The sequence below is a fragment of the Trachypithecus francoisi genome, unplaced genomic scaffold (genome assembly GCF_009764315.1).
Source record: "Trachypithecus francoisi isolate TF-2019V2 unplaced genomic scaffold, Tfra_2.0 Lachesis_group2, whole genome shotgun sequence".
Lineage (NCBI taxonomy): Eukaryota > Metazoa > Chordata > Mammalia > Primates > Cercopithecidae > Trachypithecus > Trachypithecus francoisi.
In genome coordinates, this window is record NW_022681465.1 from 122,666,773 (window position 1) to 122,680,693 (window position 13,921).

At 47.0% G+C, this 13,921-nt stretch overlaps 1 protein-coding gene across 3 annotated transcripts in view; it reads left to right on the forward strand.

Moving 5' to 3' along the window:
- Positions 1-13,921, forward strand: part of SLIT3 (slit guidance ligand 3) — a 645,016-nt gene that overhangs the window by 506,606 nt on the left and 124,489 nt on the right. For all 3 annotated transcript variants that reach the window (XM_033180336.1, XM_033180338.1, XM_033180337.1), the window contains 3 exons: positions 3,436-3,507; positions 9,426-9,497; positions 13,093-13,164. In XM_033180336.1, the coding sequence (XP_033036227.1) occupies positions 3,436-3,507; positions 9,426-9,497; positions 13,093-13,164 (216 nt within the window). The remainder of the gene's footprint in view (positions 1-3,435; positions 3,508-9,425; positions 9,498-13,092; positions 13,165-13,921) is intronic.

A 13,921-nucleotide genomic window follows, 5' to 3' on the forward strand; every position in this document is an offset into this window, starting at 1 on the left:
TTGAAATCAGATGAAGTTGGCTTTGAGTCCCAGCTCTGCCTCTCCCTGACTTTGTGAATTTGGGCAAGTGACTTAATCTCTCTGGGCCTCAATTTTCTCATGTTTAATGTGGAGGCGGTAATAACCAGTAAGCCCTGCCTCATAGAATGTAACTATTAAGTTAGACAAACCATGTGAAACTCTCAGCCTGGTGTCTAACATCTGAGCACCTGATCCATCATAGCTCTTGGTGGTGGTGGTGGTGGTGGTGGTGGTGGTGGTGGTGGTGATGGTTATCCCTCCCCTTTCCTTTCCTTTACACTGAAAGTACACAAAGTGTTCACAACCATGCTCCCACCACAGACAAATCCCTGCTGCCTCCTTGGGCAGGGTTGACCCTCATCATGCAATGGCCTTGGCACTCCAGGAGGGGCTAGGTGTTCAGCCAGTGCCCAAAACAGCCTGAGAAGCTGAGTGACTGCAGACAAGAATGAAACCCAGACCAGGCATGGTGGCTCACACCTATAATCTCAGCACTTTAGGATGCTGAGGCAGGAGGATTGCTTGAAGCCAGCAGTTTGAGATAAGCCTGGCCAACATAGTGAGACCCTGTCTCTATAAAAATCAAAGTTAAAAATTAGCCAGGCATGGTAGTACGGGCCTGTGGTCCTATCTACTCAGGAAGCTGAGGTGGGAAGATCACTTAAGTCCAGGCATTCAAGGCTGCAGTGGGTCATGATCACACCACTGCACTCTAGCCTAGGCGACAGAGCAAGACTCTGTCTCTTAGAAAAAAAAAAAAAAGAAGAAGAAGAAGAAGGAGAAGGAGAAGAAAAGAAAACCAAAAGGCAGAGTGAGCAAGTGTGCAGGATGCAGAGCAAGATCTCTGCCAGGCTTAACAGGCTAAGCCTGGAATTCTTTTTTCTTTGTTCGGAAGCCACACCTTTGCACTTCATTTGCATGTCTTATGTATATTCACATCTATATTTCATCTTCTCTGGGTTCCTGCAGCTTTTCCCTGAGTACCTACTTCCACAGAGGCCACATGATGTCTCAGTGTATAAGCCCTGGGGCCCTAATCCCTGAAACTGTTCTGTGACTTTAAGAAAGTCCCCTTCAGTTCCTCCATTTTCACAAATATACAGAGGCAGTGTATCCAATGGATAGAAACAGAGATATCAGTTCTGCCAGTTCCTGGCCCTGTCACTTTGGACAAGCTATTTGATTTCTCTAGGTTTTCTTTTCCTCATCTGCAAAATGGGGCCGATATGGTTTACCTCACAAGTGGAAGGATTAAAAGGGATAATAGACATAGTCAACTAGACCTCATAAATGATGGCTCTTGATGTTTATTATGGTAGCAATAAAATTTGGTTCTGTGATGCACCGTCTTGGGCTGGCCTCTATCACCAGATTCTCCAACTCCTTGGGGCCAGCTTCACATCATGGCATTGATTTATCTCTCCCTCAATTCTTGCACCCATCATTAAGATGGAGGGTAATTGATTAGGAACTGCATAGAGAGCCCGCAGACCTCACACCCAGTGCTGGCCTGACTTGCATAGGCTCATTGGCCTGCAGCTGGGAGCAGTGGCTCCTCTTGCAAAAACTGAGGGGGTTGCCATTGTTACAGACAGTGGCTTTCCCTGGAGGCATCATCCAGCTGAAATCCCTTGCCACAGTGGCAGGTGAATGACGGGATTCCTGGAGAGCACGCACCACCTGACTGGCAGCCCCAGAGATCCATGGAGCTGCTGCCTTGGCTAAGAAATCTCTACTGAACTCTATGCTCAGCTGGAAAATGAGCATGTCCTTGGAACTTCTCAGGCAAGGCAGGCTGTCTCGAGTCTGCTGTCTCTGTGGGTGGCTGTATCCAGTAGCCCACAGTCTCTGAGACCCTGTGGCAAGCTTTTGTGGCTCTCTGTGAGCTGGCCAACCAGGTCTGTGACTGTGCTCCCGGTAAAGTGCACTCCCCGCCCCCCTCCAGCAGGGTACAAAGGCATTGTTAATAGACCGTGGCAGTCTCATTTGTAGACTCTATTCATCCAGCAGCCAAGAATGATATGTCCTGATACTCCCTCTCTCCTCTCACCCGCCTTTCCCCTTTCTCCCCGCTTTCCCCCTTCCTTTTGCCTGGAGAGTGATTTGTCTGTGTTATGGGTTGGCCTGACAAACCATTCCACATTAGCAGCTGAGATGTTGTTTGAAATGGGAAAATTGCTGGCAAACTGCTCCATTAGCGGTTCCAGTAACAAATACTCTGTTCCCCCAATGAAGATGAGATCGCAGAGGCACAAATTAATACGACTGTCTCCCCCACTCTGCAGTGGGGATTACTCTTCAAGATGAATGGGTTCATCCCAGCCAGAAATGTGCATCCACTAGCTGTAGGCTTCAAGGGAGCCCGTTCTTCCCATCTATCCCTTTTGTTCCCGCTACATCCCCTGCCACACGTTTTTATGTGTCTTCCCAGTTGAGGGTTTGGGGAGCATCAAGGCCAAATGAGGAGGTGATGAAAAGATCTGCACCTTGGAGAGAAGGGAGATGGATGAGGATGAGATCCTGAGCCTGGGCTGGGGTGCCATTCATCACCCCTAATAAAGCACCCCGCCTCCTCCACATGCCTGTTTCCCACCACACCTGTTCTTGGTGACAGGAAGTCATTTGAGAGATGAAAGAATAAAGAATGGAAATGCTTACTCATTCCCCACGGCCCCTTCTCTTCCAAGGAAGTTCTGGGCCCTGGGCCTGCAGCGTCTCTTGTTCCTTTCAAAGTAATAGGAGAGGAAGCATTTCAGGAAACTTCATAAGAGGTTAAAGCCACAGATTCCAGCAGCAGCCCAAGGGAGTGGTTCAGTCTGGGCCCCTGGGCCTTGCAGGATGTCAGGGAGCCAGTTTGATGAATGTCAGGCTGGGAGCCTAAAGATGTTAAGGCTGTTCCTGCACTGTATTTAAACAGCCCATGGAAAAGCCCAGAAATGAAGTCAACCATTGACATTTCTGCCACATTAGCAGTGTGGCTGAGTGTTTAACTGAGTGGTGACATGGTTCCATGACAGATAAGCATTGCTGGCCCATGGTCCATCTCTTTTTACTCTTCCTCCTGTTTATCCCTTTGACGTATTCCGCATTCTGCTCCGTTACTTGTACAGCTTTCTCTGAAGAAAACAGCTGCCGCCAAAGGCAGTTTATCATAAGCAAGAACCAAAAATCCTCAAGGAAAGGTCATCCTTTCCAGCTTTCTCCAAAGAGAGTTAGACCCTAGGACAGGTGCTCCATATACTAGGACCTGAGTTCTCTGGCCGCTGCAGTGTTTTGTCTGGTCTCCACAACCAGAACGTGCACCTGTGATAAGAGAGACCTCCCTGTCCTTAAGGCCAGAGAACACAGTAGGCCTCAGTGACCACTTGTTGACAGGTGGATGGTTAATTGACTCTTCTCTGCTCTGTTTCCCAGACGCCTAGAACAGAACTCCATCAAATCCATCCCTGCAGGAGCCTTCACCCAGTACAAGAAACTGAAGCGAATGTGAGTTTCCCCTGTGGAGAAATGAGCCCAAATGTTTTCAATTTCCGGGGTTGTTTGCGACGTGTAGTGGGCAGTCTGTCCAGGTGACGGACCATGTCCATTCCTCCTGGGCAGTTCTGTTTCAGAGCTGGAACACTGTCCTAAGCTTGGGAGGTAAGATGTGGAAGCATTCTCTGAAGATTGTGAGGTGTATGGGCTTGGACATGTAGTGCTAAGAGCCTCTCCAACTAAAGCAAAGTAAAATTATCTGTGTGGGAGGTAGAGATGAATTAGCCTGGAAAATCCATATGACTGTTTTTATTGTCCCTTGGCTCCAGTGATGTGGACCTAAAATAGGAGTTTCGGCAGAGACGTGATGGTGGCCCCACAGCTGTCTACACCACCGTCACCAGCATCCCTACAGCCATGCATACATTCATGTAACAAATACTGAGTGAATGTCTGCTGCAAGCAAGGATCTATGGATAGAGCAGTGAACAGAAACTAAGTCTGCTTTCATGGAGCTTGCATTCAAGTGGGAGAACACAGAAAATACAGAAACAAATATCAGAAATCAGAATATCAGTGATGGTGGGAGGGTCTTTTAGGTAGGTGTGCCCATGAAGGTCTCTACGTGCAGGTGGCCTAAAAGAAGGAAGGGAGTGAGCCCTGAGCTCTCAGGAAAGACTGTCCCAAGCAGCAGGAAAAGCAAGTAAAAGGCTTTAGGGAGCATGTGTCGATGGTTTGTGGAATAGAAAGAAGGAGTGGAACGAGTGAGGGGGAGGATGGGGCTTGTGTTGGAAAGGTTGATACTAGATCACATGCATCCTTAGACCATGGTACAGACTTTCTGTTCTTCCTGCATGAAATGAGAAGCCTTGGAGGGTATGGTCAACATGTGAGCACCCCCTACATCCCCGTTAGCTCTGTAAGTCACATCACTCCACCACTGCATCACATCAATGCCCGGTGACACCAACCCTGCTGTTCCTTCCTCACCACGGCAGCTTGGACGGCACCATTGCATCACCGCCCTCATCCCCACCATGTGACAAAGTCATCATTCTTCCCCATCCCATGACGACCTTGAGCACTGCTCTGTGAGTCACTCAGAGCTGGGGGCTCTGCAGGGAAGCCAGTAGGATTCAGAAACAGCCCAACCATTGCCATCTCAGGTATTAAAATTCTGGACAGATACTCCTTCCCTTTTTCAGGCTAGGAAATCATTTAGTAGAGCCCAGTAACCAAGTTGCTGTTTTCAGTTTTTCATTCCACTTACTCTTTTTGCACACCGCCCCCCTCCCTGCACCTCACCCTCCTACAGAGGAAGGAGAGAGTCAGGTAGAAATATGCATGGACTCGGTCCTGCTTCTTCCTTCCACACGAGGCTGATTCATTGCTTTCCCTTGAGTGGGAGGGCCCACATTAAAGAGGTTAAGTGTCTGCTGATTCCTTTTATGTTAAAAATAAATATCCCTGCGAAACAGTGGCATTGGTAGGCTTTACCCTCAGATCTCGGGAAGCCAACTTCCCATCTCCCTGGAAATCCAAACCAAACAAGCTTTTCTCCTGGTGCAATTCCAGAAGTGGAAACCAATATAATGAGGCAGCTTAAAGCACGTACTTCTTCCCTCCCCTTGGCAGCATTCCTGCTGGAGGAGCTGTATAAATATAGGCCTTAATATTTAAAACCTTGGGCCATTAATCTCCTGGTGTCCCTGCTTCCCCAGCCCGCTCTCCATGCACCCCCCCCCAATTCATTTTTAAAGCTCAGCTTGATTATGCAGCCAGATAGTAATTTCAGTGAAAAATGACAAGTTCAGTCACTGCCCCAACCTATATCTCTTGCATGATTTAAGTTACTGCTCTAATTTTTTGTGAAGTCCAGGTAATTTAAAGCTTGACTATGTTTTACTGCTCCTTCTCCATCCTATTGGACTTGCCATGATCTGTGCATTCAGAATTCATAAGACCTTCTCAGTCACGACCTGGAAAGTGAATTTAATTTTTGATCACTTATGATGCTACTGATGTTTATTATGATGCCCTTTTTTTCCCCAAGAGGATGGCAATAGAGAAGAGAGCACACTTAAAAATTTTCGACTAATGGAACTTCAGAAACCTAGACTGAAGTGCAGTCAGTGGCTTGGGAGAGGTAGGGTCCCTGATGAGAATGGATTTCAAAACCCTAAGTTTTCCTAAATATACATGACCAGTTTATCCCTAATAACTAACAGAAGGAAGTTCCCCACTCAACTGTGGCTGAACCACATCCTGCTCTTATCTCTTACCAAAAAAGAAAAAAGAAAAGAAAAGAAAAGAAGAAAGGGGAGGAGGGAGAAAAGAAAAGAATTCTCCCTGAATGAATGGCTTTGTCTCTGCCTATTCCTAGTGGTCACCTTAGTATAAAAAGCATTCCTAGTACAAACTAAAAGGTTGAGTATTCCTTATCCAAAATGCTTGGGGCCAAAAGCCTTTCAGAGTTCTGAATTTTTCAGAGTTTGGAATATTTTCGTGTGTAATGAGATATCTTGAGAATGGGATCCAAGTCTAAATATGAAACTTATTTATGTTTCATATACAGCTTACACACATAGGCTGAAGGTAATTTATATGAAGTTTTTAATAATTTGGTGCATGACACGAAGTTTTGACTGCAACCCATCAGTCACATGAGGTCAGGTGTGGAATTTTCCACTTGTGACATCATGTCCGTGCTCAGCAAATTTCAGATTTTGGAGCATTTCAGACTTTGGATTTTGGGATTAGGGATACTCAACCTATATCAAAGCAGAGAAGACACAGAGAAGCAGTAAAAAGCACTAGAGGCAGCCCCTTGGTCTTGCAAGTTTGGTTAACTAACTGGTAGGCCTGACACCTGGGATCTCTATTATTGTGCCAGAATGGGGTGCTGGGAGTTCTTTTCTTTTACATGCTCTTAGAGCAACTTGTTCCACAAGCTCCAGGACTTCCTAGTGTCTCACACTTACATTCCCTGCATGACATTTGTAGGCACTTGAATTTGCCACCTCTATTCCAAACAGTCTGGAAAAGCTACCCCTTCTTGGTCATCCAGTTTATAAGCCCCAGAGGACCAAGGTGGGTCTGAGACCATTTTCTAAAACATCGTGGCCTGAAGTATATGACCTAGGGACCACCTACATGGGAATCACCTGGAGATGTGTTACATATACAGATTCCTCACCCCAACCTCCCAGCCTACAAATCAGACTTTCTGCAGTGCATTTTTAATCTACACCCTCATGAGGTTTGAGAAGCACTGGTGAAGAGTCATCCCAGTGCCCAGAATCAGTTCTAGGAGCAGCTGCTGTGGCTAGGGACAGGGTCAAGCATGGAGGTCAGTGGGCAACTGGAACCATCTCCCAGCTGCCTTCCACCTCAGTGCCCCGTGTTGTGCATCCATCACAACAAAAGAGCAGAGGGGTCCTTGAGCTGATAGGAGACTTGAGATGCTTGCTCTGTGCCCAAATGGCTGTGTCCAGTCACTTAGGGCTCAGGTACTTCACCTCTCAGGGCTGCTGTTTCCTTCTTGCAGAATTAAGAATTGAGACAAAGTGTGCTAAATGTTCTCACTTATACATGGAATCTAAACAGAGCTGAACTCTTAGAAGCAGAAAGTAGAATGGTGATGTTCAGAGGCTGGTGGGGCAGGGGTGGGGTGGAGATGAAGATGACGGAGACGCGCCAAAGGATGCAAAATTTCAGGTAGACAGGAGTAAGTTCAAGAGATCCATTGTATTATACAACATGGTGAATGCAGTTAACAACAGTGTATCTTATACTTGAAAACAGGTCAGAGAATAGATTTTAAGTGTTCTCACCACAAATAAATGATAAGCATGTGAGGTAATGCCTATGCTAAGTATCTTGATTTAGCTATTCCACAATGAAAGCATATATCAAAACATTGTGTTGCACCCCAAATTTGTATACATTTTTAAAAGACTAGTTGAGTACAGTAGTGAAAAAGGAGGAAAGAGTAGAACAAGGAGTTTGATCTGTAACTGACTGTGAACAATCCATTAGGAGAACTCACTACCTTTGGACCAGCCTAAATATACAGTTTTTATAAAAATAAAAAAGACAAAATGACCAAGGTCAATTCCCAGCTAAACTATCTGTCATTTCTCCGATTCCCACTGTCCATCACCTCCAAACCGTGAGGCATCTCACCTCATACTGTAGGGAGAGATGGGTCCAGAAGTCTAGTCATGGACTGAAAACCAGTTTGCCCTCCCAAAGCTAAAGCAGAGGGTTTCCCTGATGGCCACAGAGCTTCCTCTTGCAACTAGAGGTCTCAGCACCTTGAAGGGACAATTCATAATCGGGGGGAAAAAAGACAACACAGGCCCTCCCACTAGTCCAGTCTGAACAGATCCTTCGTGCTTGCCTGGAATGCTTTGCATAGGCAGCCACGCTGAGGGCAAGTAAGATTAGGATAATCCACAGTATTTGCTTGTTAAGACCCTTAAACAAAATCGGAGCTCGGAAGAAAAGCCCGATGTAAGCTGACGAGTTTGTGAGCGCAATCTGCGGATTTGTTGGAGGTGATTTTGCCAGCTAAAGGGATAAACTAGACAGCTGTACTGAAGAAGCCTTAACCTGTGAAATATCGTTCAAAGTACAAGCTTTGGAGGCAGGGAGGGGAGGAAGCAGAGGCCTCGGCAAAGGTTGTGGTGTGGTTCTTTTGAAGTCTATTAGAAGAAGGAAGGAAACAGGCTCAGGAAGATTCCCACTGCATGTGCTTAAGAGGTTGGGAGGCTGGAGTGGCTGGCCTTGCTGGAGTCAGTTGCTTAAGAATCTGCTCTGTTGTGCTTTTTTTCTCCATATTCTCTCCTCACCTCCTTTTTGACCTTCCAAGACCCCAGCTCTCCCACTTCTGCACAAAAGCAAAGACCCATTGATTTATTTTGTTAAAGAAAAAGAACTGGAGAGGTTTGATGTCACAGGAAATTGGAGCATCTCTCCTTCCAGTGACAGGAGCCCAGAGGCCATCCCTGAGCTAATGACTCTAAGAGAAAGAATTTCCCCTCAGTGAAGGGCCATTAGCAAGAACTGGTGTCTGGGTTCTCAGAAGTCACTGGGATGCCAGCAGTTGACCAACCTCAGGGCCTCTGGGAAGGAGCCAGGGTCAAGGAGATTCCTCTGCACCTGCAAAGCCAGGTTAGCTGCCCCAGGCCCCAGGCCCAGCATTAATAGAATTCTCCTGGCCCACAGCATCCCTCTTGCTCACATTATCCAAAGCCTGGGACATTCTCATGCCCTGGGCTTGCTCCCGGGTGAGGAACACTGCCAGCCAGTGACAAGCCCACATCTCCAAGGCGTCCCCTGAGAATCCCAGGATGTGCTTACATCACACAGCCTAGAGCTTGCACTGGACCAGACAGAAACTTAAGTCACTGCTCAAAACCTCCTTTCAGGTCAGGGAGGAAAAGTCACTGGGGAGGTGAAATGACTCAGGGCTTTCTGGGAGAAAAATGAGCAGCTGCTGAGGCATGAGGCAAGAAGATGCCTACTGGAACCCTGGCCTGTGGTTGGTTGGGTGAAGCCGGTTCCTGTTTCATCTGTGCCATTCATTGCTTGGTAATGAGACATAAGGCCCTAATTTGACTGGGTTCTATTTTCCACCTACAAAATGATGGCTCACGTGTTCACAGCCTTGTGTCCTGGTCAAGATGCTGCGGGTGAGTATTCTTTGAAAACCAAGAAGAGTGATGTAAACGTGGTGCACTTTGTCATGAGATAGTTGAACTGAAGGGTCTTTAAGCTCCTTCTCTTGCACTGTGAATAAATGATTTGCTTGATTGATTAATTAATCCTTACCATTTTGAATGCCTGAAATGCTTGATTCACACTTAGGAGTGACCGTTATCGCACCTTTGAGCCACGTTCTCAGACTTTACCATTAATGTTTTCAGAGACATCAGCAAGAATCAGATATCGGATATTGCTCCAGATGCCTTCCAGGGCCTGAAATCACTCACTTCACTGTAAGTGGGGCTGGAGCCGGGGGCTGAGGGTGGTTGGTTGCGGGGGCGGGGGGCGCTGTAGGGAAGAGAGACGCGACCGTCGTATTTTTCAGGAGGTGTTTATCAAGACTTTATGTTCCCTTACACACTTGTGGCAACCTGGTAAAAGAAACAAATATTTCTTCAGGGGAAATTGATCTTGGGGGATATTTCTACAACCCAAATGCATTATTTTTATTGATTAAGTGCCTAGCAGCTTTCCCAGTTATTGGCTTCTAATTCGAATGCATCTTCTACTCCAACCTCACATCCCCCTCCCACCCCACGTCCCACTCCCGCCCCACATGCCACCGCAGCGCTGTCTTTCTGGTGTAAGGAGAGATGGTGATGCGTGTTTGTTACCGCATCCCACCCATTTGCGTGGCCTCACCAAGTGAGGAGCTCATTTTCTTCGGCTGATTTTCAGGCTTTCTCTCCAGACCACCCTCGTGGCCATTGTCCTAAAAAAAATCCACCCCATCCTATAGCCCTTCCTGTCTTTGATTTTGAAAGCCATAGGCAACCCACTGGTTGGAAGCAAAGCTTCATCCACCAGGAGTTCCGAGACCCCTGCGGGCAGGAAGGTATAGAATGTCCTCATTCTGTCAGTGACTCGTGTGTGGCATAGGGAAGTCACTTGAGCCTTCTCTGGATGCTTCTTAGTAGGCAGGACAGGGACAGTGATCCCATTCCCACCTAACACATCCAGTGATGATCGTGTGTACAGTAAAACAATAATTAGCACCGTTTACTGAGCGTTGACTGGGTACCAGCTACTGTTCTAGGAGTCTGTCAGGTTTAGTCCTCACCACAACCTAAAATATAAAATATATTGTCATCTCGCTTTTACAGCTAAAGAACTTGGGCAATCTAAGCTCCACCAAGACAGGAATTGTTATCTGTTTTGTTCATGGAGGTATCCCTAGCACCTCTGTGTATTTGGCACAGAGTTAATATGCCAAAAAAAATCTTGTTTTATTCAACCATTTACTTATTCAGAAATGTGACTTATCCAAAGTCCACAGTAACAGGTAGGAAAGGCAAGATTTGAACCCGCGCTGTCTGACTCCAGAACCCACACTCTTGATCGGTCTGTCTATATTTTGCCTCTCCATGCAGCCATGCAGCCTGTTTACCTAATTTATGAGTGGACAGGTAACAAGATGCGCATTTTCCCCCACCTGGCCCCATCCCACCAGGAAGGAGATGAGGACTGGGAAGTCTCTGATTCAGCTGTTGCCTGCTGCTTGCAGAGTAAATTAGTTTCATTTATCGAATAGAACATCTGGTTGGGATATCAAAGATGGGACCATGTGTGAGATTAGTGTCTGCTTGTGCTGAAGATCACAGAGGAGAAGGGAGAGGGGCCGTCTGCCACCAGGATCCTGTCTCTGCCCCCACCCTCTCTCTTCCCTTGTCTGGTTTCCCTCAGCCAGGATTTGGAGACAGTCTGAGGGCAATGAGGTGCTTCCTGTCTCGTAGGAAAAGGAATTCAAAATCTGGTTGCCAAACATGAAATTGACGTGCTGCTACCCGATTCTGAAATACATGTGAGCATTGTTTAAGTGAAGCACCTGTCACTCCCAGTGTGTTCATTCATCCACGCAGTAGATGCCTACTGTGTACTGGCAGTATTATAGGCACTGCGAGTATGGCAGTGAAGTGAACACACAGGATCCTTGGCCCGACAGAGCTTACCATTGAACACAAACACACCCAATCCCAGCTCAGGAGCAGCCAAGGTAAAGGGCTGGAGAGCCTTTACTCCTTACCTGTGTGTGCATTCATTCATTCAACAAATATTTATTGTGCTAGACTCTGTTCTATTTTGGGGTCTAGAGACCCATTCATGAACAGCCATATAATGTCACTACATTCATGGGGCCTACGTGCAAGGAAAAATGGGAGGTGCAGGGGAGGGAGGCAGAAAAAATTAAAATTAAATAAATATTTAAGTAACGTAATGTGACATAAAGAGAAGTGATATGAAGAAACTAAAATAGGGTAAGAGGTGGTATAAAACATTAAAATATTAAAGAGACATCTCCCAAGGAAGAGATGTTTGAGCTCAGACCTGAAAGGCAAGAAGAAGGTAGTCAAGGCAAGACCTGGCGTGGGAAGTCAGACAGGTGTACACCCAGATGCCTGAGGTGACCACACAGGCAGGAGAGCCTCAGCCCACCTCCACTCCCAGTGGTTTTGACGCACTGGGCTCAGAGGCCTGCCCTCCCAAGGCATGGCGGGTGGTGTGAGGACCCCTCTGCCCCAAGCCCCCCAGCTTCTGCTACACTAGAAGTCCTGACATCAGCTGAGACGGGCAGACAGGGACATTACTGCATTTGGCACAGTGAGTGGTGGGGCATTAATATGAATTACAAATGTGCGCCTGAGCTATCATGCTGACTTTTATTTAGTCATTAATTTGTTGAAACATTAATGAAACACACCCGTAGGCTGACGGAGACATTCACTCTTCACTCCCAGTGGCGTCTGGAAAAGGGGGGTTTGGTTTATCGCGCCCATTTACCATTTCCGCATCCTAATATTTTGTCTCCCCAAAGAAAGATAACAGCCTGGATTGCGATCCGAGTGAAAATGGAATATTGCATGCATTCCGTGCACTTCAGGGCTCTGGAGAGGACTTGAGAAAAACAACCAAACTCTCCTATGCTCAGTTCCCTGGGTCACAGAGGAGTCTGGACCCAAGAGACAGCAAAGCCCGTGCTGTGGATGGGAGCAGAGAGAGGCCAGCCGAGCTTCTCTGGTGCCTGTGCAGAGCACCAGCAAGGGCCAGGCACAGAGACGCCCCTGAGCACTGTGCTGGAGTGGGAGACCCAGTAGCCTTCCTCCCCAGCCTCACCAAGACACCAAAGATGAGACCCATGAATCAGAGACAGCAGTATGAGGGTCACTGGAGGCCCGTAGGAGAAAGGGGTAAAAGGGTTCTGAGTTCCTAGGTTCCTGGAACTCAAAGAATAGGAAAAGTGGATAGAAAGTAAAAGCTGCCATTACTGTGAGACAGCAAAGCTCCCTAGTTTTTCCTGAGAGTCAGTCCTTGACTCAGCAGTCCCTGCACCATCTGGAGATGACCCCAGATGCACAAAGCCCTGTCTAGATGGATGATTAAATGACTCAGCTTGGAAATTCCTAAGATGCAAAGGGATATTAAAAGGAAACGTCCTGTAGGCTGGGCTCAACCTGATCAATACCCATTGAAGACACAGGGCCAGTCTCCCACACTGTGTATTTATTGCTGGGGTGTGAGTCATATTAGCAGCTTAGGGAGATACCACAGAGACCTCTTCTTCCTGTTGGGGATTATGTATTGGGCTAGGTTGCCCAGGAATGGAGCAGGATAGAGCCCATTTCTCCTTGCCTCCCAGACAACCTGCCCTTCCAGCCCCTGGCTGCTCTTGGCTGCCTCTGTCTCACTGATGAGAAGGGATTAGGCAGGCCGTGGAAGGGGTTGTCCTGAGATCTCATACTCAGAACTGGCCGAGGTGATGGCTTCCTGCAGGACTGGGTTCTGGTGGCTTCACATCCGTGGTGATTGCTGTCTTCTCCTTCTCTCTTTCAGGGTCCTCTATGGGAACAAGATCACCGAGATTGCCAAGGGACTATTTGATGGGCTGGTGTCCCTACAGCTGCTGTGAGTAGGAACCTTGTCACTGTTTGTGTCTTTGGTACTGTTGGAAGGCTTCCACCTGAAAACTTTGAGTCATGCTCTGGAGAGTTCTTTTGACTATGTGCAGACAAAAGAGAAAAATAATTTTTGAGCTGTCCACGCTTCACCCCCATTTCCTATTTTTGTGAAAGGAGAGCCAGCGAGTGGGCAGAGGAAGACTGAGGTCAGTGTGCACAAACCCAGATGATAGAGCTGAGGGCCCTGGCCCAGGCATGAAGATACTAAGCACAGGGTTTGGGGCTAGAAATTAGGAAAGAGTCAAATCCAACAAAAAGAAAAACATTTTTCAGTAGTGTGCTAAGAGTGTAGGGAACTAAAACATTCACACACTAAATTCCAGTACTAAAGCTGAGACAGAGCTGCTGATGGACATGTGACCTTGAAGAGGGGTGGGGCGGGAGGAATAATTCAAGAGGAGCAGAATCAGTCACCAATGTGACTCCATCTGGGAAAGACAGGGTGGAGGGGAGTGTTTACTTAATTTAAAGGAAGGGTTGTTGCCTCGAATTTTAAGCTCAGGGATTATTTGTTTGCATTTATTTCATTCTGGTCATTTGCGCTTAAATGTTTGAAGAAGATAATTGAACTCTGATGTGGAGAAGGAAGGAAAGGAATTTAGCTCATAGTATGGTTTAACTTCTGTGCTGGTAGAATCATCTATGATTTGTGATGAGGCAGCTATAGCATCTACACACATGTACCATGGGTGTGGGAGTATGTG